Below are 26,025 nucleotides of genomic sequence, written 5' to 3' on the forward strand. Positions count from 1 at the left end.
TGGCACACGAGTGAGGGAGAGGAGAGACATTGTGTGTGTCTGTCAGGGAGAGAGAGACAGACAGTGTGTGATGCCTGTCTGGCACACGAGTGAGGGAGAGGAGAGACATTGTGTGTGTACACGTGCAGAGAGATTATCAGCAGACTGAAGTAACCTGTCCGGATGACTGGGGGGAATTTTCTGTTATTATTCATACAGACAGAGAGAGAGAGAGAGAGAGAGAAAGAGAGGAGGGAGAGGGCAGAAACCTAGAGGGAAGGAGAGAGAGGCAGAAACCTAGAGGGAAGGAGAGAGAGGCAGAAACCTAGAGGGAAGGAGAGAGAGACAGAAACCTAGAGGGAAGGAGAGGCAGAAACCTAGAGGGAAGGAGAGGCAGAAACCTAGAGGGTGAGAGGCAGTAAAAGACAGAGAGAAAGAGAGTCAGAAAGAGAAAGAGGGAGATGTGATGTTGTTTTGATGTGGTCTCTTGTTCTTTGCTGCCGCTCTGCGTAACCGTGATTAGATCGTGTTGTCATGTCTAAAAGCAGGTGACCACTCATACACACTCAGACAGCCCCTCCTTCCTTCTGGTAAAACTGTTTTTGTAGGTACTGTAGCTCTGTTTGCTTTCTTATGGGACAACAAATAATCTGTCTGCTTTCATAATATGTCTGTCTGAGAGAAAGCCAGGAGGAGAGGGTTGGTGGAAGGTTAGGGAAGGTTGGAGGAGGGTTGGGGGAAGGGAGGTTGAGCTTTCTAAAGATGTGGGATTTTTTTGTGCCAGTTTCTAGTTTCCAAGTAACTGTCCAAGATCGCAGTGTAGAGGCCATCACTGGGACTGATTGTCTGGGCCTGCTTGGTGTGTGTGTGTTTTAAGGATGACCTCTGTGTGGTGTAGATGTGATGTGTGTGATATATAGAGAGGGAGGGAGGGAGGGAGGGAGGGAGGGAGGGAGGGAGGGAGGGAGGGAGGGAGGGAGGGAGGGAGGGAGGGAGGGAGGGAGGGAGGGAGGGAGGGAGGGAGGGGGGAGAGAGAGAGAGGGAGAAGGAGGGAGGGAGGGAGGGAGGGAGAAGGAGGGAGGGAGGGAGGGGGGGGAGGGAGGGAGGGAGGGAGAAGGAGGGAGAGAGGGAGGGGGGAGGGAGGGAGGGAGGGAGGGAGGGAGGGAGGGGGGGAGGGAGGGAGGGAGAGAGGGAGAGGGGGAGGGAGAGAGGGAGGGAGAGAGGGAGGGAGAGAGGGAGGGAGGGAGGGAGGGAGGGAGGGAGGGAGGGAGGGAGGGAGGGAGGGAGGGAGGGAGGGAGGGAGGGAGGGACGGCTGACTGTCTGTGTTTCAGGAGCCTGTGTCTTTGTTCCCCTGAGCTGTTTTTCATTAGTGTGTGGATGGTCTGATGTGCATTTAAGTGCCTGGGAAAACACACACACACACCCGTCTCTGGGTCCCAGACACCAGGCCCAGACTTATTTCCAAGCTGTGTGTGTGTGGACGTGTTTAACTATTCATGTGGGGACCAATTGTCCCCACAAGAATAGTAAACAGACCAACATTTTACCAACTGGGGACATTTTGTTGGTCCCCACAAGGTCAAATGCTGTTCCTATGGGGTTTAGGAGTAAGGTTAGAATTAGTGTTAGGGTTCGAATTAGGTTTCGGGTTAGAAGCTAGGGTTAGTGTTAGGGTTAGGTTTTTGGGTTAGGGTTAGAGTACAGGTTAAGGTTAGGGTTAGGGTCAGGGGGTTAGGGAAAATAGGACTTTGAATGGGGACTGAATTGTGTGTGCCGACAAGGTTAGCTATACAAGACTGTGTGTGTGTGTGTGTGTGTGAGTGAAAGGGACCGAGAGAGAGAAAGTGGAAGAAAGCGAGAGACTGCGACACAGTCTGTCCTTGTGTATTGAGGACACGTTGGCAGGATAAGGAGGAGGCTAGTGGAAGCAGGTGGCCAGGCAGGGTTCTTCTCCCTTCCTCCCTCTTTCCCTTTCCTCCCCCTTTACTTCTCTTACTGTGACACTCCTTATAAACTCCATTGGCGGGCTGTTGAAGGAGCCATACAGAGCAGCAGGTGGTACACTAACATGACAAGATATGACCACATAGAGAAGGTATGACCTCACTCCACCAGACATCCTGAAAGTTCCAAGGAAATAGACTAGTGTACTGACCTGTAATCTCTCTCTCTCTCTCTCTCTCTCTCTTGATGTCTCTCTCTCTTGCTGTCTCTCTCTCTCGCTGTCTCTCTCTCTCGCTGTCTCTCTCTCTCGCTGTCTCTCTCTAGTTCAGATTCAGAAGGGAACTTTGAGACACCAATGGCGGAGTCTCCAGGTCTGCAGAATGACCTGACCCAGCTGGATAACTCTGCCGACAAAGGTGAGACTCCATCCTCAGCTCACTACCTATGTATCAGTTAAACCCCTATCCTGCTCAGAGGGAAAAAATTGACAGATGGCCGCTGGTCATAAGCTAGTCTATTATTGCTCAGTAATGCCACAGAGACCAATAAAGACAACTCTTTTTTGTGTCAGTGGCAACAACATAAACGAGAGTGCCCCTCTAACAAACACACACACACACACACACACACACACACACACACACACACACACACACACACACACACACACACACACACACACACACACACACACACACACGGGTCATATGAAACAAATCATGTGTTGTTGACCATTGTGGAGTTTGTAGACACACAATGTTATCCTATTAAAATGAACTGCTCTGTGGCGTCTTGGACCAGATTAGTTGATTTTGTTTTGGATTCATTATCCTATATCTAGACACAATGCAATCAGAAGATGGCATTCTATGATCCAAATGTACTACATCTCTGTCTCTGTAGACAATAACAGCCCCTCCTCTTATAGAACAGCAGCCAATCACATGCTGCTTGTGTATATTTGGGTTAGTGCCCTAAATAAAAACATTCACTGAGAGACAATTCAGTCTGGAGGAATAATCACAGTCTACTTGACTACGTAACCTCAGGGAGCAATCTACATGGTAACAACAACACTAGATGTCTGATGTCTGCCCACATGAAAAAATAGTATACTATGGTTGAATACAATAGTATTCACTGTAGTGTTTTTGTGGCCTTTACTGTAATATACTGTACTATTTACAGTTTACTATAGTAGAAGTACTGCAGTAAGAAAAATAATAGTATATACTATAGTAATTACAGTAGTGTTTTTGCAGACTGTAGTATTTACTACAGTATACTACAACATTATATAGTAAGTACTACACATGATCGAGGCATACTACAGTGTGTAGTATAGTATTCTACAGTATACTACAGTTTACTATAGAATTCTATATTAAGTACTCTCTCTCCCTCTCATCAATGTGGTACCCTGTTAAAGACTAGTAGATATTTTTTAAACGTCCCACGTTGGGCTGGATGTGTCAGTATGTAGTTCATACATGCATAATCTATGAGCAGGATTACTACTAGCAAGATTCACACACTGCAGAGCGAGTGAGAGAGAGCAATGGCGTGGTGCACATGTCTGCATTTATGTGGCGTAGTACGCCATTTTTGTGGGCCACTTTTGTCTCGAGCCAAACTTCTGGCTAAAAAGATGACAAAAGTACCGGAGAATCTCTTTAAAATGTTTAGAAGCTGGTGTAGGCTACAGTGTGAGGCCTGTTCTAAAGGGCAGGGGTGAGGTTGTCCTGCTCTACTCCCAGATAATTCTGGTTAGTTTGGGTTAAGGAATGTTTCTTCGTTCTGACAGAGCATACATTTGGGATTGTCATAATGACTCTGTATTACACATCCACAGAGGGCAGTTTAACTGTGACATGTTATTGATATCTCTGAGAAAGGACAATTGAAAGATGATCTGACACACCCTATCTCTCTGAGAAAGAGAGAGCAATAACACAAGGTGTGTGTCTGTGTGTCTGTGTGTGTTGGTGTGCGTGCGTGTGTGTCTGTGTGTCTGTGTGTGTTGGTGTGCGTGTGTGTCTGTGTGTCTGTGTGTCTGTGTGTGTTGGTGTGCGTGTGTGTCTGTGTGTCTGTGTGTGTTGGTGTGCGTGTGTGTCTGTGTGTCTGTGTCTGTGTGTGTTGGTGTGCGTGTGTGTGTGTCTGTGTGTCTGTGTGTCTGTGTGTCTGTGTGTGTTGGTGTGCGTGTGTGTCTGTGTGTCTGTGTGTGTCTGTGTGTCTGTGTGTCTGTGTGTGTTGGTGTGCGTGTGTGTCTGTGTGTCTGTGTGTGTTGGTGTGCGTGTGTGTGTGTGTGTGTCTGTGTGTCTGTGTGTCTGTGTGTGTTGGTGTGCGTGTGTGTCTGTGTGTCTGTGTGTGTCTGTGTGTGTCTGTGTGTGTGTGTGTCTGTGTGTGTTGGTGTGTTGGTGTGCGTGCGTGTCTGTGTGTCTGTGTGTCTGTGTGTGTTGGTGTGCGTGTGTGGATGGCTGTGTAGTCTCATTGTTCTGTGTTCCTGGTTTTCTCTGTAACAGCGAGATCTCTGTACAGCAGTTTGAGTCTGCAACCCTGATGCGCACGCACACGTGCACGCACACGTGCACGCACACACACACACGTAATAACCCAAGGACACTGACTTGTGTCTGTAGAGCGGCATGTATCCCAATGTTAATGAGACATGCAGGACATAGTGGCAGGACTGCTCAGCGATGCCTCCTCTCTGGAGCCTAACCCCTCAAATGTGGTTGACAGGGGCCTGGGCTAGAGCCCCTCTCAGCAGTGTCAACACACCCCAGACTGGAATGAGCAGCCCCGGCACCCAGAGAACAGAAGCATATTAGCAGCATGGCAGGCTGTCCCAAACACAACAGGGTCCTGGGCTGAACATGTACTCAAACCATGACTGTATTACTGCGTGTGTGTGTGTGTGTGTGTGTGTGTGTGTGTGTGTGTGTGTGTGTGTGTGTGTGTGTGTGTGTGTGTGTGTGTGTGTGTGTGTGTGTGTGTGTGTGTGTGTGTGTGCATCAGCGTTTGTTTTTGACGAGGTGTTTGTTGACACAGGGATCATTGTAAGGTACGATTCTTAGCATTCTAGAAGTGAGGAGCCATTGTGAGTGTTCTAACAGGAAGTGAGAGGATATTCAAACATACCTCAGTCCATACATGCTTTTAAATAGCCATGAACTGAGGCAGTGGAGCTGCAGTGGTCTGAGTCACTGTAGGGTTTAAAGATGGGACACCAGGCATCCCAAATGTCACCCTATATAGTGCACTATGTAGTAAATAGGGTGTCACTAGGTATACATACACCCAATGCCCCATCCTATTCCAGAGATGTTTTCCACCCTGCACACTGGGGACTGAGGAGCACTCCCACACATTTTATGAATGTGTTTTACAGCAAGACTTTAAATGCAGAGATGTTTCTGAGAATGGGAGAGCGCCCCACAGTCACATTTAATAGTGATTACACAGGAAGCTCTTACAGCCTAGGGTCACTGTGTCCTTGGTGGAGAGAACGCTGGCAGGAAATCTGTAGCACATTAAGGGAGAGAGACTAACACACACATAGACACATAGAGATGCACGCACGCACACACACAAAAGAGAGAAGAGGACAAACGTCATGCTTTTCTCGATAACATGACAGCAGATTTACCGCTTGGAGAGAGAGGGAATAGGCTTTAGAGAAAAGATAAGCTATAGAGGGATTGGTGAAGAGAGTGTGAGAGAGAGATGTACACTTTCTGTAGTATATTATCTGAAACAAGATACAGAGAAATAAAAAAATTATATCCCTGAAAAAAACTTTTGAAGAAAAGTTGCTGTCTTGCTTGTCTCCAGCGTGAGATACTGATTCTGCCTCTCCTCTCTGCAGCCCTCACCAGAGATGACGGACAGCTGACGCCCCGTGCCTTCCTGGACAGGAACTCCAATCAGGATGTTTATCCCGCCTCCCTCCAGGAAGTCCAGGATGCCCTGAACAACCTCAATAGCCCCTCCCCCTCCCAGAGCAGAGCAGGTTTGGACCAGAACCTGAACCTGATGTTTACCTCCAGACCTGGAGAAGATGGTCTCTCCCCGTCCCCTCTGCATCAGCACCGCGCCCTACGTCCCCCCTCGCTCCCCGTCCACAACCCCCCCGTCCCCGCTGATTTTGAGGATCTCGCTCCTATGACCTCTGACCCCAATGGCAACATCAACTCTCACCCCAACAGCCTGACTCCTGAAATGGACAGACCAGAGGACTCAGACAGACAGTCACCTAGGAAGAGCACAGGCATCACGTGAGTAACACTCTTATAAGACATCTTATCTTACAGTATCTTGTGTTTCCTATCATTCAGTCCTAACACCCTCCCCTTCTGGTTTAAGGAACCAAACTAACCATCCTGGCTCTACCAGTACAGTTCCCTGCCTGACCACTTAGTATAAAATCACATGATCTTATCTCTCCCTTCCTCAACCAATCTTCCCCCCTCCCCTCCGCTCTCCCGCCCACCCCCTCTCCCGTCTCCCCCATACTCTGTCCTGACCTGTCTCTGAGTCTCTTTCTGTGTGGCATCAGGACTGCTGAGCAGGTCCGTTTCCTCTGTATGACGCTGTAAGTACTGTTTACTGTATGTCTCTGTAGGCCCTCCACTAGGCCTCAACCACATCCCCAGACTCTTTGTCTCCCCCTGCCCAGTTGAGCTACCTCTCCCCCTGCCTGTTCCTCTCCCTGCCCCCCATGCATGTTCTCCTACACCACAATCCTACAGAGAGCAGCCCTGGTCCGCACTCTCTACTGCAGTCTCAGGTTGTCGCAGTCATCAGCTTCTCCCAGGCGGGGCTAGTCAATTACATCATCTACCTGACCTCAATACAAAGAAAAAGAGAGAGGTGACCTCATAATACTACAGCAATTTCACAGATACTCTCTGTATAAGCATAGTCATGCTCTGTGCAGTGGTTTGGTGACCCTGCTCTTATTCTATTAGGCAACAGCCTGTCATCTGCTTTCTGCTGCAATTGAGCAGTTTAGCAGCAGACGCACAGAGCAACGCAACAGAGAGAGCACAGAATGAGGGCTGATTTCAAAGCCTGCTTTCTCTTGTATTTTCTCTGCTTTTATCCTACTGTAGTCTCTCTCTGTGCTCAGTACATTGATTCAGTCTCACACAGTCTCATATCACAGGAATCCTATACCTTTAGGTCTAGCTGCTTCCCCTGACACACACACACACACACACACACACACACACACACACTACGATCTGGGTAGGGTTAGCGTTAGGATTGGTCTCAGTAGCTCTGACCTCCGTGCTCTTTGTCTTCAGGAACTCCTGTAAAGTGAAGAAGCTGGACAACCAGACTCCATTACAGAACACCTGCAGACAGGTAAGGGTTCATGTTCTTTACCTACTCCTCAAACAGGAAATGCTTCACTTGCCTCCTTTACTCATAAAGACAGCAAACTTTATTTACGTTTAAAATAATGTTTTTCAAATAAATGTGTGTATATTGCTGTCCTTGGCTATCATTGTATTACATATGCATGCATGTGTGTGTGCGTGCGTGTGTGTGTGTGTGTGTGTATTGTAGTGTTATAGTGTTTTCCACTCTGGTGCAATTTCTCTGTGTATCTGACCGTGACCCTGGTTAACCTGGGCATTCCTCTCTGAGAGACTGAGCCGTTCCATCAGTATACATCAGACATTTCCTCTACTCTACCTCAACCCTCAGTATACACCAGCCCTGTCCTCTACTCTACCTCAGCCCTCAGTATACATCAGCCCTGTCCTCTACTCTACCTCAGCCCTCAGTATACACCAGCCCTGTCCTCTACTCTACCTCAACCCTCAGTATACACCAGCCCTGTCCTCTACTCTACCTCAACCCTCAGTATACACCAGCCCTGTCCTCTACTCTACCTCAGCCCTCAGTATACATCAGCCCTGTCCTCTACACTACCTCAGCCCTCAGTATACATCAGCCCTGTCCTCTACTCTACCTCAGACCTCAGTATACATCAGCCCTGTCCTCTACTCTACCTCAGCCCTCAGTATACATCAGCCCTGTCCTCTACTCTACCTCAGCCCTCAGTAGACATCAGCCCTGTCCTCTACTCTACCTCAGCCCTCAGTAGACATCAGCCCTGTCCTCTACTCTACCTCAGACCTCAGTATACATCAGCCCTGTCCTCTACTCTACCTCAGACCTCAGTATACATCAGCCCTGTCCTCTACTCTACCTCAGCCCTCAGTATACACCAGCCCTGTCCTCTGCTCTACCTCAACCCTCAGTATACATCAGCCCTGTCCTCTACTCTACCTCAGCCCTCAGTATACATCAGCCCTGTCCTCTACTCTACCTCAGCCCTGTCCTCTACTATACCTCAGCCCTGTCCTCTACTCTACCTCAGCCCTCAGTATACATCAGCCCTGTCCTCTACTCTACCTCAGCCCTCAGTATACATCAGCCCTGTCCTCTACTCTACCTCAACCCTCAGTATACATCAGCCCTGTCCTCTACTCTACCTCAACCCTCAGTATACATCAGCCCTGTCCTCTACTCTACCTCAGCCCTGCCCTCTACTATACCTCAGCCCTGTCCTCTACTCTACCTCAGCCCTCAGTATACATCAGCCCTGTCCTCTACTCTACCTCAACCCTCAGTATACATCAGCCCTGTCCTCTACTCTACCTCAACCCTCAGTATACATCAGCCCTGTCCTCTACTCTACCTCAGCCCTGCCCTCTACTATACCTCAGCCCTGTCCTCTACTCTACCTCAGCCCTCAGTATACATCAGCCCTGTCCTCTACTCTACCTCAGACCTCAGTATACATCAGCCCTGTCCTCTACTCTACCTCAGCCCTCAGTATACATCAGCCCTGTCCTCTACTCTACCTCAGCCCTCAGTAGACATCAGCCCTGTCCTCTACTCTACCTCAGACCTCAGTATACATCAGCCCTGTCCTCTACTCTACCTCAGCCCTCAGTATACATCAGCCCTGTCCTCTACTCTACCTCAGCCCTCAGTATACACCAGCCCTGTCCTCTGCTCTACCTCAACCCTCAGTATACACCAGCCCTGTCCTCTACTCTACCTCAGCCCTCAGTATACATCAGCCCTGTCCTCTACTCTACCTCAGCCCTGTCCTCTACTATACCTCAGCCCTGTCCTCTACTCTACCTCAGCCCTCAGTATACATCAGCCCTGTCCTCTACTCTACCTCAGCCCTCAGTATACATCAGCCCTGTCCTCTACCTCAACCCTCAGTATACATCAGCCCTGTCCTCTACTCTACCTCAACCCTCAGTATACATCAGCCCTGTCCTCTACTCTACCTCAGCCCTGCCCTCTACTATACCTCAGCCCTGTCCTCTACTCTACCTCAGCCCTCAGTATACATCAGCCCTGTCCTCTACTCTACCTCAGCCCTCAGTATACATCAGCCCTGTCCTCTACTCTACCTCAACCCTCAGTATACATCAGCCCTGCTCTGGCACAGCACCAGGGAGCAAAGGGAGACGGCCCCATTAAACAGATTAAAATGTCCCTGTCTGTCTGTAGGAGATTGACCACGGCGAGGGCCACGCCACAGATGAGGAGAAGCTAGCCAGCACAGCAGGAGTCAGAGCAGACAGAGATCACAATGGTGAGTGGGGGTTGAGGGGATCAGACACTCCCAAACATCAGTGTCTGTGTGAACTCATGTGTTGGTTAATCAATGTCACAGGGAAGGTCATGGTTGTTTTTCATAGAGCCCCGCAGGCACAGTTATTAATTAGTAACTCATTGTCAACATCCACAAAAGCTTCATTGGATCCAAGGAATCTGTATGAGTATTCCTAAGTTCCTATGCTCTGATCTGGGCTCCCTCCTTTCCCTCAGCGCAACCACTAGTGTAGGCTATATGAGTCATGTAGCTTGCTGTTATGTATGACTGGTGGGTCTGTGTGCTTATGAGCCCAACAGCAGAACCCCAGCAGTGTGACAGGAAGTAGACAGACTGTACCAGATCAATAGTCCCTCAGGCTGCATGTAACACACTTCTACTGTAGCTCGGTTCTGTTGAGCTGAGTTTACCTTATTGTCTGTTCTAATCTGCTCTGCTCGGTTCTGTTCTTCTCTGTCTAGTCTGGGGAGATGTATACAGTATATTCTGTCTGTCAACTCACAGATTTATTATGAGACAGAATTGTGTCATCATGCCCTCTGTGCTGCAGGCATACACTGCCCCCATCTGGTCAGGCAGCAGCAGTAGCACATGGAGCTCCCAGTGACTGGAGTCAGAATAGAATAGTTCCTTATGAGAATACAGTGTGGGATATTTTACACAGATATTTTTGTGACATTTCATTTTCTCTCCCAGAGACAGAACTGGGTGTGTCAGACAGATCAGAGGAGTCAGACTGCTGTTCTATGGTGAGTACCACAAAATGCCTTGTTAATAGCTCACAGAAAGCTTGGCCCACTTCAGAGACCAAGGACCTAGTGATGGTTCCATCAAAATCATGTGATCTCCTGGTGACGACTAGATGGAGACATTAGTGAGCCAGAAGTTTAGAATGCTGTCCTCAGAACACATTATGTCACTGTAGTTAGGAGGGTTAGTCAATTACTTAATCACCATCCCATCTAGCTGATCTTGGCCCATCATTATTATCATCATGTTTCTAGTAGATGTAGTGGATTAGAGCTGTGTTGACAGTGATGTTGAGGAGCTAGTGCTATTGTACCTGATTGTCTGGGATGGTGATGGTGACTGGCTTCATTGGTCTACCCACCCGGTGCCTAACAGTGCTCTGTTGCCCACTACAGTACAGTACAGTACCATGGTAGCTTTACTCCCACACTGTACATGAACTGACCACGAGCTCCTCAGCCTGTCATCATCTCCAGCTCATCAGGTGATAGAGGGATTGAGATTACCAGACCCATAGGATTAGTATATGCCTGAGTTATAATCCAGGGAAGGACAACAGGAGGGTGAGGGTTGAGGGGTAGGGCGAGAGAAACAGATGAAGTAACCACTCTTAACTCTGCCACTGAGGAACAAGACCTCAAGTTCAAACTACCATCTCCCTCTCAGGCTGTGTTTAGACAGGCAGCCCAATTCAGTTTTTTTTCTTCACTAATTGACTAATCAGATGAGCTCTGAAAAATATCTGATGTGATTGGTCAAAGGACCAATTAGTGGAAAAACGATCAGAATTGGGCTGCCTGTGTAAACAGCCTCAGAGCTCCTGTGCATCAGGCTGATGAAGGCAGGGCCAATACAGAGATGTCTTTGTACGGCTCTGAATGGAGGAGATGAGAATATCACCACAACCCTCCAATAAACACTATATTGCATTGTACTATAATCACTTTATTATTGAGTGAAACACGCATGTGGAAAGGACCTATAAACAGTTTTAACCTGCCACACACCACACTGACATTGTGACATACACTCAATTAGTATTTGGTAGCATTGCCTTTAAATTGTTTAACTTGGGTCAAACTTTTCAGGTAGCCTTCCACAAGCTTTTTCAGTTCTGCCCACAAATTTTCTATAAGATTGAGGTCAGGGCTTTGTGATGGCCACTCCAATACCTTGACTTTGTAGTCCTTATGCCATTTTGCCACAACTTTGGAAGTATGCTTGGGGTCATTGTCCAATTGGAAGACCTATTTGCGACCAAGCTTTAACTTCCTGACTGATATTTTGAGATGTTGCTTGATTATATCCACATAATTTTCCTCCCTCATGAGCCATCTATTTTGTGAAGTGCACCAGTCCCTCCTGCAGCATAGCACCCCCACAACATGATGCTGCCACCCCCGTGCTTCACGGTTGGGATGGTGTTCTTCGGCTTGCAAGCCTCCCCCTTTTTCCACCAAATATAACAATGGTCTTTATTGCCAAACAATTCCATTTTTGTTTCATCAGACCAGAGGACATTTCTCCAAATAGTACGATCTTTGTCCCCATGTGCAGTTACAAACCGTAGTCTGGCTTTTTTATGGTGGTTTTTAGAGCTTTTGTACCTGTTTTCTCCAGCATCTTCACAAGGTCCTTTGCTGTTGTTCTGGGGTTGATTTGCACTTTTCGCACCAAAGTCCATTCATCTCTAGGAGACAGAACATGCCTCCTTCCCGAGCGGTATGATAGCTACGTGGTCCCATGGTGTTTATACTTGCGTACTGTTATTTGTACAGATGAACGTGGTACCTTCAGGCATTTGGAAATTTCTCCCAAGGATGAACTAGACTTGTGGAGGTCTACAATATTTTTTATTAAGTCTTTGCTAATTTCTTTTGATTTTCCCATGATGTCAAGCAAAGAGGCACTGAGTGTGAAGGTAGGCCTTGAAATACATCCACAGGCGTACCTCCAATTGACTCAAATGATGACAATTAGCCTATCAGAAGCTTCTAAAGCCATGACATTTTGTGGAATTTTCCAAGCTGTTTAAAGGCACAGTCAACTTAGTGTATGTAAACATCTGAGAAACTGGAATTGTGATACAGTGAATTATAAGTGAAATAATCTGTATGTAAACAATTGTTGGAAAAATTACTTGTCATGCACAAAGTAGATGTCCTAATCTAGTTGCAAAACTATAGTTTATTAACAGGAAATTTGTGGAGTGGTTGAAAAACTAATTTTAATGACTCCAACCTAAGTGTATGTAAACTTCCGACTTCAACTCTAAATTGATGAGAGCGCCTTCTACTGCCCGAGCTATGTTGTTGATACCTATGTTTCTGCAGTATGAGGACACCTGCCAGCTGAAGAACGCCAAGCTGGGAGGAAGTGACACGGAGAAGAAGACAGGAAGTGAGGTTCTAGACTCAATTTGCATCAGCGAGGCAGAGAAGATGACTGTTCTCACCCTCATCAGAGGGGAGGTAAGTTAAACAACAGACCACACATGCATGCACGTGTACACACACACACACACACACACACACACACACACACACACACACACACACACACACACAGGGTAACATAGTAATAACTGTCTCCTGTGCCAGATCATCACTAAGGAGATGGAGGCCAATGACTGGAGGAGGAAGTATGAGGACAGCAGACAGGAAGTCATGGAGATGAGGTACTGTAGGCCAATTCACATGTACCATTCCATTCTGTTACCATTCACCTCAACTATACTGTGAGGTTAGTAATGACGTGATGTGTGCTGAGCAGTGAACAGACTGATTTTTAGCTAATCAAGATTCATAAGTAATCATTCCTCTCTCACAGAAAGATAGTGGCAGAGTATGAGAAGACCATCGCCCAGATGATTGGTGAGTGGCTTAGGTCAACCAAACCTCTTCAAACATTCCTCTACATAAATGTAGTGGTGGCCTCAATGCAATGAATCATAAAATGACCAGACTGTGTGACCTCTCTCTGTCAGAGGACGAACAGCGCAACACCATGAGCTCCCAGAAGTCTTTGCAGGCTGTAAGCATGGAGAAGGAGTCGGCACTAACAGACCTGAACTCAGTAGAGCGCTCGCTGTCCGATATGTTCCGCCGCTACGAGAACATGAAGAGCACCCTGGACGGCTTTAAGAAGGTTAGGGGTCAGAGTTCAGGGATCAAGAATAGTCTGACCTTACTACGATTAGTCTTTGAGCTCATATATTAGTTATGTGTAACATTGTGGTTCTACTATTATGTGCATGTAGAATGAGGAGGTGTTGAAGAAGTGTGCTCAGGAGTATCTGGCCAGAGTCAAGCAGGAGGAGCAGAGATACCAGACACTCAAACTCCACGCCGAGGAGAAACTAGACAAGTATGATTAGACACACACACACACAGACACACAGACACACAGACACACACACAGAGGAGTCTATCAGTAACTACCAACCCCTACTATTCCCTTCAGGGCTAATGAGGACATAGCCCAGGTACGCAGCAAGGCCAGCTCTGAGAGTGTTGCTCTGACCGCCAGCCTGAGGAAGGAGCAGATGAGGGTAGAGTCTCTGGAGAAAGCTCTGCAGCAAAAGGTAAGGGCTAACATTACCTAGCTACATGCTAACGCCCACTGCTAGGACTAGAGCAGATGGTAGCACACAACCATATAGATAGCGGATGCAACACTGTCTCTGTACCATTATGGCGTCTGTTAGAGCATGGGCAGCTCCATTGAGGCCATCTCCATTTCGAAGTAGTCAATGTTCTTCTTCTACTTCTATGAGTTGGTAAACAAACAGAAAGGGAGCACACTGCCACCTGGAGTGTGTTTGAACAGGTATAAAGCCAATGTTGGTGATTTACTGCCACATGCAGTAATGGAATGTTTGCTCACGAGTATAATTCATTGGCTGGTCCCTTCTGATGAACTGGATGGAATTATGTGATCCTTCCTTAACCCCAGTGGTGTAAAGTACTGAAGTAAAAATATTTGAAAGTACTACTTAAGTAGTTTTTTGGGGTATCTGTACTTTACTATTCATATTTTTGACAACTTTTACTTCACTGCATTCCTAAAGACAATTATGTACTTTTTGTACTCGTTACGTTTTGAATGGACAAGAAAATTGCCTAATTCACACACTTATCAAGAGAACTTACCTGGTCATCCCCTACTGCCTCTGATCTAGCAGACTCACTAAACACATGCTTCGTTTGTAAATTATGTCTAAGTGTTGGCGGATGCCCTGGCTATCCGTAAATTAAAGAAAATTATGCCATCTGGTTTGCTTGATATAAGGAATTTGAAATTATTTATACTTTTGATACTTAAGTATATTTTAGCAATTACATTTACTTTTGATACTTAAGTATATTTAAAACCAAATACTTTTAGACTTTTACTCAAGTAGTATTTTACTGGGTGACTTTCACTTTTACTAAAACTGCCTTTTGGGCATGAGAGTCCTCTGTCTCTATACACACAACCCTAACGCTACATGCTAATGCTAACCCTGCAACAAAAGGTAATGGCCAACGCTTTTTGCTGACTAGGTGACCTGAACAGGAAAAACTCCAGGCTTAAGTCCTGAGTCACCAGTCTTTCTGACAAGGGTCTTCTGTCTATTCACAGACCGAGGAGATCGAGGAGCTCACCAAGATCTGTGATGAGCTCATAGCAAAGATGGGCAGAACAGACTGAGAGAGATTCCATACTTCCGAATCAACCAATCTTGACCCTCCAAACCAACCCTGCCTACAACATATAGTGTACTCCTGTGCATGCCTCCAGCCAATGAGCAGCTAGCTCTATTTCCCCACAGGGCGCCTGCACCTAGTGCTGCTGTACTGGTCAAATGTCATACGATAACCCATTTCTCTTAGTCAACATTAGTGCAGTATTTGGAGAATAGGGTGTAATTTGAGCCTGTGTTATGTACATGTGGACTCACCTTTTTGGCTTGGTCATTATTTACCACGCAAGACCCCACACCCGTTTGTCTTTCTGTACTGTAACATAAACACTATATAATGTGCTGTCTTGGCATTGCATATGTTTGTGCTTATTTAACTTAGGATAACATTTTGTTAAGCATTTATTAATATATTATACACATAAACCCCACACTTACAAACCACCCCGGCTGAGATGTACTGTACATATGGTACTGTACATATGGTACTGTACATATGGTACTGTACATATGGTATTTATTCTGAACACTAGGAGACTAGGGCAGGACCAGGTAGACACTCTCTAGGCTCCAGGACAGTCAGGGGTCAGGGGTGAGCTATGCTTGACCCCTTTGTATAACTGCACTATTATAGGGAGGGGGATGTGGGAGTAGGTTCAGGGTTTGGATGCACTACTATAGATTGGGGTGGTGGGTTGTCCTGGGAAAAAATAAAGCTTTTCTCCTGTCTGTATATGAGGTGTTGTGTTAGCAGAGGAAGAGGAGCTGTACAGTGACTGTGTGTTCTGTACGACTTCAGCACAACTGCACAGGAGGGTTTCTCACTGTCCTCAGCTGTACCTGGTTAGTCTCTTTCTCAGGCCAGAGGGGTGGAGCAGAGAGTAGTACACTCAGTAAGTGGAAATCTGGATATGGTGAAGTTAATACAAAGACTATATATTTGTATATGCACAAACAAATACCGTAAACTGGGAGAGTGTTTGATTTGGTTTTTCAAAATCAAAATTGTTTAAAATCTCCTGTGGCCATGGATACCTGTAGTATTTGGGTATGAAACGTTACAGCATGGAGGTAGAGAGAATTGTTCAGGGATTATGTGAGCTCCCATGAGCCCTGCTCAAAGGTAGAGCACTATATAGGGAATAGGGTGCCATTTTGGATGGAATCACTGTGTTTTACTGCAGCACCTAGTTAGTGGCATAGAAAGTTACAGTGTGTTTCTCATATTCACTGTTCACTGCTTCACTGTTCTCAGCTAACCTGGTTCTGGTAAATACTCTTCCACAGTGGAGAGTTTCACACCAGCTCACAGTACTAGTTCCCCCTCCGCCACACTGCACTGTGGATGACATAGTTAAACAATATAACACGCATGCATGCAGTGAAACACCACGTAGACATACATACATGTGCCAGTGTCTATAATACACATCTTTGTGCCATACTGAAGTTGTAGCTTCATTGAAAGTTTCTTTAGATAATATTGTTTTTAACGGTTTGTACATCACCATGATCCCTTTTTGCATTGTCATTAATATTTGTAAAGTGAATAAGAAGCATTCAGCTGTACTGACTTTTACTGTACAGACTATGTTGACTAATATGTGCAGTGTGTGTGCTGAGTAAACATGACTAGTAATAAGGGAGTGTGTTCTCATGGCTTTCTCTGTTCACAGCTACACAGGTTGGGTCTGATATCACAGCTACACAGGTTGGGTCTGATATCCCAGCTACACAGGTTGGATCTGACATCACAGCTACACAGGTTGGGTCTGATATCACAGCTACACAGGTTGGATCTGACATCACAGCTACACAGGTTGGGTCTGACATCACAGCTACACAGGTTGGATCTGACATCACAGCTACACAGGTTGGGTCTGACATCACAGCTATACAGGTTGGATCTGACATCACAGCTACGCAGGTTGGGTCTGATATCACAGCTACACAGGTTGGGTCTGATATCACAGCTACACAGGTTGGATCTGACATCACAGCTACACAGGTTGGGTCTGATATCACAGCTACACAGGTTGGATCTGACATCACAGCTACACAGGTTGGATCTGACATCACAGCTACACAGGTTGGGTCTGATATCACAGCTACACAGGTTGGGTCTGATATCACAGCTACACAGGTTGGATCTGACATCACAGCTACACAGGTTGGGTCTGATATCACAGCTACACAGGTTGGATCTGACATCACAGCTACACAGGTTGGGTCTGACATCACAGCTACACAGGTTGGGTCCGACATCACAGTTACACAGGTTGGGTCTGACATCACAGCTATACAGGTTGGGTCTGACATCAAAGGGTGGGTCTGATATCACAGCTACACAGGTTGGGTCTGACATCAAAGGGTGGGTCTGACATTACAGCTACACAGGTTGGAATTGACATCACAACTACACAGGTTGGATCTGACATAAAAGCTACACAGGTTGGGTCTGACATCACAGGTTGGGTCAGACATCACAGCTACTCAGGTTGGATCTGACATCACAGGTTGGGTCTGACATCACAGCTACATAGCACACTCACAATCTGTAACTTTACTGAATGTTCAGTTTCTGCCATCTTCTCTCTGCCAGAGTGAACTGTAACCTTGCCCCGGGCTAGCAGCTGAACAGGGAACAGTGTTCAGCTGACACAGCACTAATGACCTCTATCACACTCACAGAAACACACACATTGCTAAATGGATGTTACGAGGCTCTGACCTTGAGTTAGAGGGCAACTGCATGCGAGTGACATATTTTAAAGTTGAATTTCCCTGTAGTTGGTGAGAACGGTTTGTGACAACCGAGCGTGGTTGTACTATTTCACTGATCACTTAGCCAACACAGGGTGTGTGCTGCCCACCAAGGTGCCCACCAAGGTGTGTGTGTGTGTGTGTGTGTGTGTGTGTGTGTGTGTGTGTGTGTGTGTGTGTGTGTGTGTGTGTGTGTGTGTGTGTGTGTGTGTGTGTGTGTGTGTGTGTGTATTTGAGTGAGTGAGTACAGTACAGACACTGGCACTGAGAGTTTACCTGACCCTGTCAAAACTACTCTGGGTAAGTCCACACATGAATAGAGGGCGCTGGGTGTGCAGGGTTGATAGGGATTAGGGCTAAGATGTTAATGCCCCAAGACACCCCTTCTCTTTTCTCTCCTGTGTATTTACCTGTTCTCTGCTCCCACTACTGCACTGGACTCCCAAACGTACACTGACACACACACCGTCCTTCCAGCACTATGAAGACTGTCCTGGCTCTGCTGATGTTGGTATGCCTGGCCTGCCACAGTAAGTCTCTGTACATGTAGCTGGCAGTCTCTCTACATTTAGCTGGCAGGGTTATTTACTCAACTAGAGGGGGACCTTCTAGGGGTTTCAGGGTTTTCTAAGAGTTTATAAGGGGATAAACGGTGGGTCTGAATCTAGTCTACTGGGTAGTGTTAAAGCTGGGTTCAGGTTAGAAATGATGTCTTGTTTATCTGATGGGAGCCAAAGGAATGATAAGAGCTTATTTGGATCACGGAACTGACCCAGAGAGTAGTCGATGCTAACCCTAACCATATGTCAACACTATTCATAACTGTACCAGATGGTCATATTTCAATTTTAGTCATCATATTGGTAGGGGTTGTGTGGAACGCTTTCACACCTTCTACAGTCCATGCCCCAATGAATTGATGCTGTTCAGAGGGCAAAGGGGAGGTGCGACTCCAATATTAGGAAGGTGTGCCTTGAAGTGCTAGTGAAGGGCTGTGTTCACCTGCCTGTCTGGTTGTCTGTGTGTTTTGCTGCTTCAGCGTGGTCTTATTTGTTCATAAAAGCCCAAGGGTTGACAGGACAGGAAACATGGCCAAGGTCAGTCTGAGTTGTCACAGACACAGCCTTAGAGTTATTTGTACATCATCAGTTATCAGTTTGTTGTTATGGGCTCCTAGTTCCTCAGAGACAACGTGTGCATGGTGAGACAGAGAGGTAGGATTATGTTGAGCGGTAGCCTGGATACAACTTCTTTCAGAGTGAGTGCTAGTCTGTCTGTGAGAGCTAGTCTGTCTGTGAGTGCTAGTCTGTCTGTGAGTGCTAGTTGTAAATGCTGCTTAGTCTCATCTCAGATGTTCTCTCCTGTTTCATGTCTAAAGGTCATGCACTGAAGTGTCACGCATGCGTAGCGTCCAATGAGGGTGATTGTATCAAACAAGGCTCCACCACCTGCCCTCAATTCGCCGACGCCTGCTCCACCATCACAGGACAGAGTAAGCACACACAAAACTCTCAACCCCTGCACAAAAATAACTTTCATGACCAAAGCTTGCAGCATTCTTTTCAGACTCTAGATGTCAGGCTAGTTCTAGGACAACACCACCACTATATGATTGGATAGGTATAAGTTATATGTAATTAGACTAAAGCATTCCCCCCCCATTGAGGCTGTATAGGGTGTATATTATCAGTGTTCTAGCTACTGTGGAACTGACATGAACACATCTTGTACAAAACTGATTTTAATGCTAAATAAATATGTCTTTATGCTACTATAATACATCACACACTAAATTAATGGCCACACAAATTTGATGACTACACACGTATGTCTTTCTCTCTCTCTTTTGTCAGCAGTCTCTCTCCTTTCCCCTGTAATCAGTATGTGTGTGTGTGTGTGTGTGTGTGTGTGTGTGTGTGTGTGTGTGTGTGTGTGTGTGTGTGTGTGTGTGTGTGTGTGTGTGTGTGTGTGTGTGTGTGTGTGTGTGTGTGTGTATGTGCTCTCTCATCTCTGAGGTTTCTGGATAAGTTCCCAGCAGCTTTTATCAACCACAACCCGCTGTGTCTGTGGGAGAGAAGGGGGAAGAGTGGGAGGGAGTGAGGCAGGGGCTAGGGCCAAGAAGAGTGGGAGCGGGGCAGGGACTAGGGCCAAGAAGAGGGAAGAGTGGGAGCAGGGCAGGGGCTCGGGCCAAGAAGAGGGAAGAGTGGGAGCAGGGCAGGGGCTAGGGCCAAGAAGAGGGAAGAGTGGGAGTGTGGCAGGGGCTAGGGCCAAGAAGAGGGAGGAGTGGGAGTGGGATAGGGGCTAGGGCCAAGAAGAGGGAAGAGTGGGAGCGGGGCAGGGGCTCGGGCCAAGAAGAGGGAAGAGTGGGAGCGGGGCAGGGGCTAGGGCCAAGAAGAGGGAGGAGTGGGAGCGGGGCAGGGGCTAGGGCCAAGAAGAGGGAGGAGTGGGAGCGGGGCAGGGGCTAGGGCCAAGAAGAGGGAGGAGTGGGAGCGGGGCAGGGTCTAGGGCCAAGAAGAGTGAAAAGTGGGAGTGGGGCAGGGGCAGGGGCTAGGGCCAAGAAGAGGGAAAAGTGGGAGCGGGGCAGGGGCTAGGGCCAAGAAGAGGGAAAAGTGGGAGTGGGGCAGGGGCTAGGGCCAAGAAGCGGGAAGAGTGGGAGCGGGGCAGGGGCTAGGGCCAAGAAGAGTGGGAGCGGGGTAGGGGCTAGGGCCAAGAAGCGTGAAGAGTGGGAGCGGGGTAGGGGCTAGGGCCAAGAAGCGGGAAGAGTGGGAGCGGGGCAGGGGCTAGGGCCAAGAAGAGGGAAAAGTGGGAGCGGGGCAGGGGCTAGGGCCAAGAAGAGGGAAGAGTGGGAGTAGGGTAGGGGCTAGGGCCAAGAAGAGGGAGGAGTGGGAGCGGGGTAGGGGCTAGGGCCAAGAAGCGGGAAGAGTGGGAGCGGGGCAGGGGCTAGGGCCAAGAAGAGTGGGAGTGGGGCAGGGGTTAGGGCCAAGAAGAGGGAAGAGTGGGAGTGGGGGGCAGGGGCTAGGGCCAAGAAGAGGGAAGAGTGGGAGTGGGGCAGGGGTTAGGGCCAAGAAGAGGAAGGGTGGGAGCGGGGCAGGGCTAGGGCCAAGAAGAGTGGGAGTGGGGCAGGGGCTAGGGCCAAGAAGAGGGAAGAGTGGGAGCGGGGCAGGGGCTAGGGCCAAGAAGAGGGAAGAGTGGGAGTGGGGCAGGGGTTAGGGCCAAGAAGAGGGAAGAGTGGGAGCGGGGCAGGGGCTAGGGCCAAGAAGAGGGAAGAGTGGGAGCAGGGCAGGGGCTAGGGCCAAGAAAAGGGAAAAGTGGGAGTGGGGCAGGGGTTAGGGCCAAGAAGAGGGAAGAGTGGGAGCGGGGCAGGGGCTAGGGCCAAGAAGAGGGAAGAGTGGGAGCAGGGCAGGGGCTAGGGCCAAGAAGAGGGAAGAGTGGGAGCAGGGTAGGGGCTAGGGCCAAGAAGAGGGAGGAGTGGGAGCGGGGTAGGGGCTAAGGCCAAGAAGCGGGAAGAGTGGGAGCGGGGCAGGGGCTGGGGCCAAGAAGAGGAGGAGTGGGAGGGGATAGGGGCTAGGGCCAAGAGGAGGGAGGAGTGGGAGTGGATAGGGGCTAGGGCCAAGAAGAGGGAAAAGTGGGAGCGGGGCAGGGGCTAGGGCCAAGAGGAGGGAGGAGTGGGAGTGGGGCAGGGGGCTAGGGCAAAGAAGAGGGAAAAGTGGGAGCGGGGCAGGGTCAAGGGCCAAGAAGGGGGAAAAGTGGGAGCGGGGCAGGGTCTAGGGCCAAGAGGAGGGAGGAGTGGGAGCGGGGCAGGGCTAGGGCCAAGAAGAGGGAAAAGTGGGAGCGGGGCAGGGGCTAGGGCCAAGAAGAGGAAGGAGTGGGATGGTAATGGTAATGCCATTGCAGGCTCTGTGTGTCTTTAAGCACCGCACTGTGTCACTCCATCCTTGCTGTGTGTGTGTGTGAAGATGTGAGAGAGCTTTTCTTTGACATCTGTTTAGAGAAAGACTGATTTACAGTTCATGAGGGTTGCCTAATCACAAATATGAAGTTTTGGAAAGATGTGACTTTTTTAACCCTTCGAAACAGACACAGTGACCCAATTAAAGGCACTTCCGGTTGGCACAGGAAGCTATAGGTAAACACATGTCTTGACTGAGGTAGCCTCTTACAGAATCCTGAGTTTTAAGTCTTTAAGTTGAGAATTGACTGATCTACACAGGGTTGAATGCAGTCATCTTCACCTTTGAGGGTTATGAACATCCAAATATCTTTTGGGTGAATTTAACCACTTCCGGTTGCACCAGGAAGCTTAGAATCTGTTGGGAGAAATGACTGATTTTACAGTTCAGGAGGGTTGCCTAATCACACATATGAAGTTTTGAAAAGATCTGACCTTTTTAACCCTTGGATACAGCCACTATGACACCATTTAAGGCACTTCCTGTTGGCACAGGAAGCTATAAATAAACTCATATCCTCATTGGGGTATGCCTTTACAGAATCCTGGGTTTTAAGTCTTTACGTTAAGAATTGACTGATTTACACATGGTTCAATGCACTATGTCTATAAAATTGCAGGCAGGGTATGGATATACACTTTCAGGGTGATTTAAGCACTTCCGGTTGCTCCAGGAAGCTTAGAATCGACACAGGTAGACCTCATAGTGTCCTGATTGACTGTCATCAAAGACAGGTTCATAAGGCATTCATAACCCACATAGGCCTCAGGTTGAATTTAGAGGAGCAGGCAATGTACTCCTATGGGGAGAGAAGTCAATGCAAACTGTTTGACGTAAACACCTTATTTTAACTGTGAAGAGTTAATGCCACACGGTCAAGGTTAGGCTTGCACAGGTCGGGAGGACCTTGGAACATTCCTGTGTTTGAATTGTCCTTCTAAACCTAACGGTTCCGCGCTCTCACCCAAAATCAAATGACGTTGTGGTGCAGGCTTCATTTTGGGCCTACTATTCTAATGGTCGCTGCGCTTAGACCGAGCGAGCTACGGTCAAGCGGGATATCTCGTTGAACTCGGCACGGCCTTGGGATTATGTTTATGCCATTGCCTGCTCTCTGTGTCTTTAAACACCGCGCTTTGTCACTCCATCCTTGCTGTGTGTGTGTGTGAGAGCTTTTCTTTGACATCTGTTGGGAGAAATGACTGATTTTACAGTTCAGGAGGGTTGCCTAATCACACATATGAAGTTTTGAAAAGATCTGACCTTTTTAACCCTTGGATACAGCCACTATGACACCATTTAAGGCACTTCCTGTTGGCACAGGAAGCTATAAATAAACTCATATCCTCATTGGGGTATGCCTTTACAGAATCCTGGGTTTTAAGTCTTTACGTTAAATCTCGCAGAGCTCCGCAGCACACTTTGAAAATATTCGTATGAACACCCTGCAACTGGATCTGTAACTGTAACTGTTGAAAAAAACACCTATATTTAAACATCACAAATCTGTCATTGTACGATTTATCTTAAATGACGATAGATAAATGGCTGATTTTTTTGTTATTGACACCGGAGGCTCCTTGACTTTGACGTGAAGTGAAAAAATAATTTCTCTATTTTCATTTTGGACCTTTAATCCCAGAAAAATGGCCTAGACGCCATCTTGTTCAGGGCCAACTGCCCATTATGCCAAACCTATGCTCACCAAGTTTCGGCTTCGAAATATTTTCAGTTTTCGAGATAAGGCCCGTCGTGATTCGTGATGTTTTGTCAAATTGCAGTATGATTGCTTATGCCCTCTTGTGGGATTTTCCGGGATAGCGGAAAAATGACCAAAATTTGATTATTTTATAAAACGAAAACCGAATGTCCGAAAAAGTTCATTTGATGACTTCCGGTAGGTCTGGCCCTGCCGCTCAGCCCGGCGCCGTCCCTGAATTTTAAAAATGTTTTCGGACGTCTAGTAAGGGACGGTACATTTGCAATATGGACTTTCTCTCTAACCATACAGAAAATGCAGTATGATTGCAGAGGCAGGGGCTAGGGCCAAGAAGAGGGATAAGTGGGAGCGGAGCAGGGGCAGGGGCTAGGGCCAAGAAGAGGGAAAAGTGGGAGCGGGGCAGGGGCTAGGGCCAAGAAGAGGGATAAGTGGGAGCGGAGCAGGGGCAGGGGCTAGGGCCAAGAAGAGGGAAAAGTGGGAGTGTGGCAGGGGCTAGGGCCAAGAAGAGGGAAAAGTGGGAGCGGGGCAGGGGCTCGGGACAAGAAGAGGGAAAAGTGGGAGCGGGGCAGGGGCAGGGGCTAGGGCCAAGAAGAGGGAAAAGTGGGAGTGGGGCAGGGGCAGGGGCTAGGGCCAAGAAGAGGGAGAAGTGGGAGCGGGGCAGGGGCTAGGGCCAAGAAGAGGGAAAAGTGGGAGCGGGGCAGGGGCTAGGGCCACTCCCTTTCTCCTTACTCCTCTCTCCCTTCCTCCTGTTTCAGACATGGTGATGAAGTTATGCTCCTACAAGGCGTTCTGTGATCAGGCCCGCAATGGCAACTCTGAAGCCAAGATGGAGTGTTGTTTCTCGGACGACTGCAACGGGCCCCATAAGGGCCACCGCCACGGGGAGCACAATAACACAGCTAGTGGTCTGGGAGCCAGCCCTGCTCTACTACTTGGGGCTCTGATGCTCCGCATGGCCCTCAGCAGGCTCTAAACTCTGATTTTATATATATATACAGTGGGGCAAAAAGTATTTAGTCAGCCACCAATTGTGCAAGTTCTCCCACTTAAAAAGATGAGAGAGGCCTGTAATTTTCATCATAGGTACACTTCAACTATGACAGACAAAATTAGGAAAAAAATCCAGAAAATCACATTGTAGGATTTTTAATTAATTTTTTTGCAAATTATGGTGGAAAATAAGTATTTGGTCACCTACAAACAAGCAAGATCTCTGGCTCTCACAGACCTGTAACTTCTTCTTTAAGAGGCTCCTCTGTCCTCCACTCGTTAACTTTATTAATGGCACTTGAACTTGTTATCAGTATAAAAGACACCTGTCCACAACCTCAAACAGTCACACTCCAAACTTCACTATGGCCAAGACTAAAGAGCTGTCAAAGGAGACCAGAAACAAAATTGTAGACCTGCACCAGGCTGGGAAGACTGAATCTGCAATAGGTAAGCAGCTTGGTTTGAAGAAATCAGCAATTATTAGGAAATAGAAGACATACAAGACCACTGATAATCTCCCTCGATCTGGGGCTCCACGCAAGATCTCACCCCATGGGGTCAAAATGATCACAAGACCGGTGAGCAAAAATCCCAGAACCACATGGGGGGACCGAGTGAGTGACCTGCAGAGAGCTGGGACCAAAGTAACAAAGAGAACCTCCTTCCATCAGCAAGGGCATTGAAGATGAAACGTGGCTGGGTCTTTCAGCGTGACAATGATCCCAAACACACCGCCCGGCAACGAAGGAGTGGCTTCGAAGAAGCATTTCAAGGTCCTGGAGTGGCCTAGCCAGTCTCCAGATCTCAACACCATAGAACATCTTTGGAGGGAGTTGAAAGTTTGTGTTGCCCAGCAACAGCCCCAAAACATCACCGCTTTAGAGGAGATCTACATGGAGGATTGGGCCAAAATACCAGCAACAGTGTGTGAAAACCTTGTGAAGACTTACAGAAAACGTTTGACCTCTGTCATTGCCAACAAAGGGTATATAACAAAGTATTGAGATAAACTTTGTTATTGACCAAATACCTATTTTCCACCATAATTTGCAAATAAATTCATTAAAAATCCTACAATGTGATTTTCAGGGCTTTTTTTTCTCATTTTGTCTGTCATAGTTGAAGTGTACCTATGATGAAAATTACAGGCCTCTCTCATCTTTTTAAGTGGGAGAACTTGCACAATTGGTGGCTGACTAAATACTCCCCCACTGTGTATATATATATATATATATATATATATATATATATATATATATATATATATATATACACACACACAACCCTCTACTATTCAAAACCATTTATCGATTCATCCCCTCAGTCAGCTGTGTCAGCAGAATGCTGGTGAGCCATGGTTTGGTGAATCATATGGGGTTACGGGGTTTAGTAGAGAATGTGTGTGTTGCCTGTGGTGGGGGGATCATAAAAGCAATTTCAACCAAGTTTAAAGACAGATGGAACTGATGTATCATACCATATGACTCTATGATGCAGTTGTGTGTCTGTAACCAGTCATATGTAAATAAATATATATAAAAAAATAAAATGAGTTGTTTGATTTATTCAGCGATGGACTGGAGCTCC

General features: G+C 47.5%; 1 protein-coding gene across 6 annotated transcripts in view; it reads left to right on the forward strand.

Annotated features, from left to right (window-relative positions):
• The window catches only part of LOC135532897 (transforming acidic coiled-coil-containing protein 1-like), a 29,508-nt gene extending 14,138 nt beyond the window's left edge, over nucleotides 1-15,370 (forward strand). For 4 of the 6 annotated variants that reach the window (XM_064960327.1, XM_064960324.1, XM_064960326.1 and 1 more), the window contains 13 exons: nucleotides 2,249-2,340; nucleotides 5,793-6,201; nucleotides 6,483-6,518; nucleotides 7,234-7,294; nucleotides 9,473-9,557; nucleotides 10,275-10,327; nucleotides 12,662-12,799; nucleotides 12,929-13,005; nucleotides 13,158-13,201; nucleotides 13,315-13,475; nucleotides 13,588-13,694; nucleotides 13,791-13,911; nucleotides 14,952-15,370. In XM_064960327.1, coding sequence (XP_064816399.1) covers nucleotides 2,249-2,340; nucleotides 5,793-6,201; nucleotides 6,483-6,518; nucleotides 7,234-7,294; nucleotides 9,473-9,557; nucleotides 10,275-10,327; nucleotides 12,662-12,799; nucleotides 12,929-13,005; nucleotides 13,158-13,201; nucleotides 13,315-13,475; nucleotides 13,588-13,694; nucleotides 13,791-13,911; nucleotides 14,952-15,020 — 1,453 coding nt within the window. In that variant the 3' untranslated portion in view covers nucleotides 15,021-15,370. Of the gene's footprint in view, nucleotides 1-1,797; nucleotides 2,076-2,248; nucleotides 2,341-5,792; nucleotides 6,202-6,482; nucleotides 6,519-7,233; nucleotides 7,295-9,472; nucleotides 9,558-10,274; nucleotides 10,328-12,661; nucleotides 12,800-12,928; nucleotides 13,006-13,157; nucleotides 13,202-13,314; nucleotides 13,476-13,587; nucleotides 13,695-13,790; nucleotides 13,912-14,951 lie in introns of those variants that run through there. The other 2 variants (XM_064960330.1, XM_064960325.1) reach the window with 2 other exon arrangements.
• Nucleotides 15,371-26,025: the final 10,655 nt, after the last annotated feature.

Source organism: Oncorhynchus masou, unplaced genomic scaffold (assembly GCF_036934945.1).
Source record: "Oncorhynchus masou masou isolate Uvic2021 unplaced genomic scaffold, UVic_Omas_1.1 unplaced_scaffold_2092, whole genome shotgun sequence".
Lineage (NCBI taxonomy): Eukaryota > Metazoa > Chordata > Actinopteri > Salmoniformes > Salmonidae > Oncorhynchus > Oncorhynchus masou.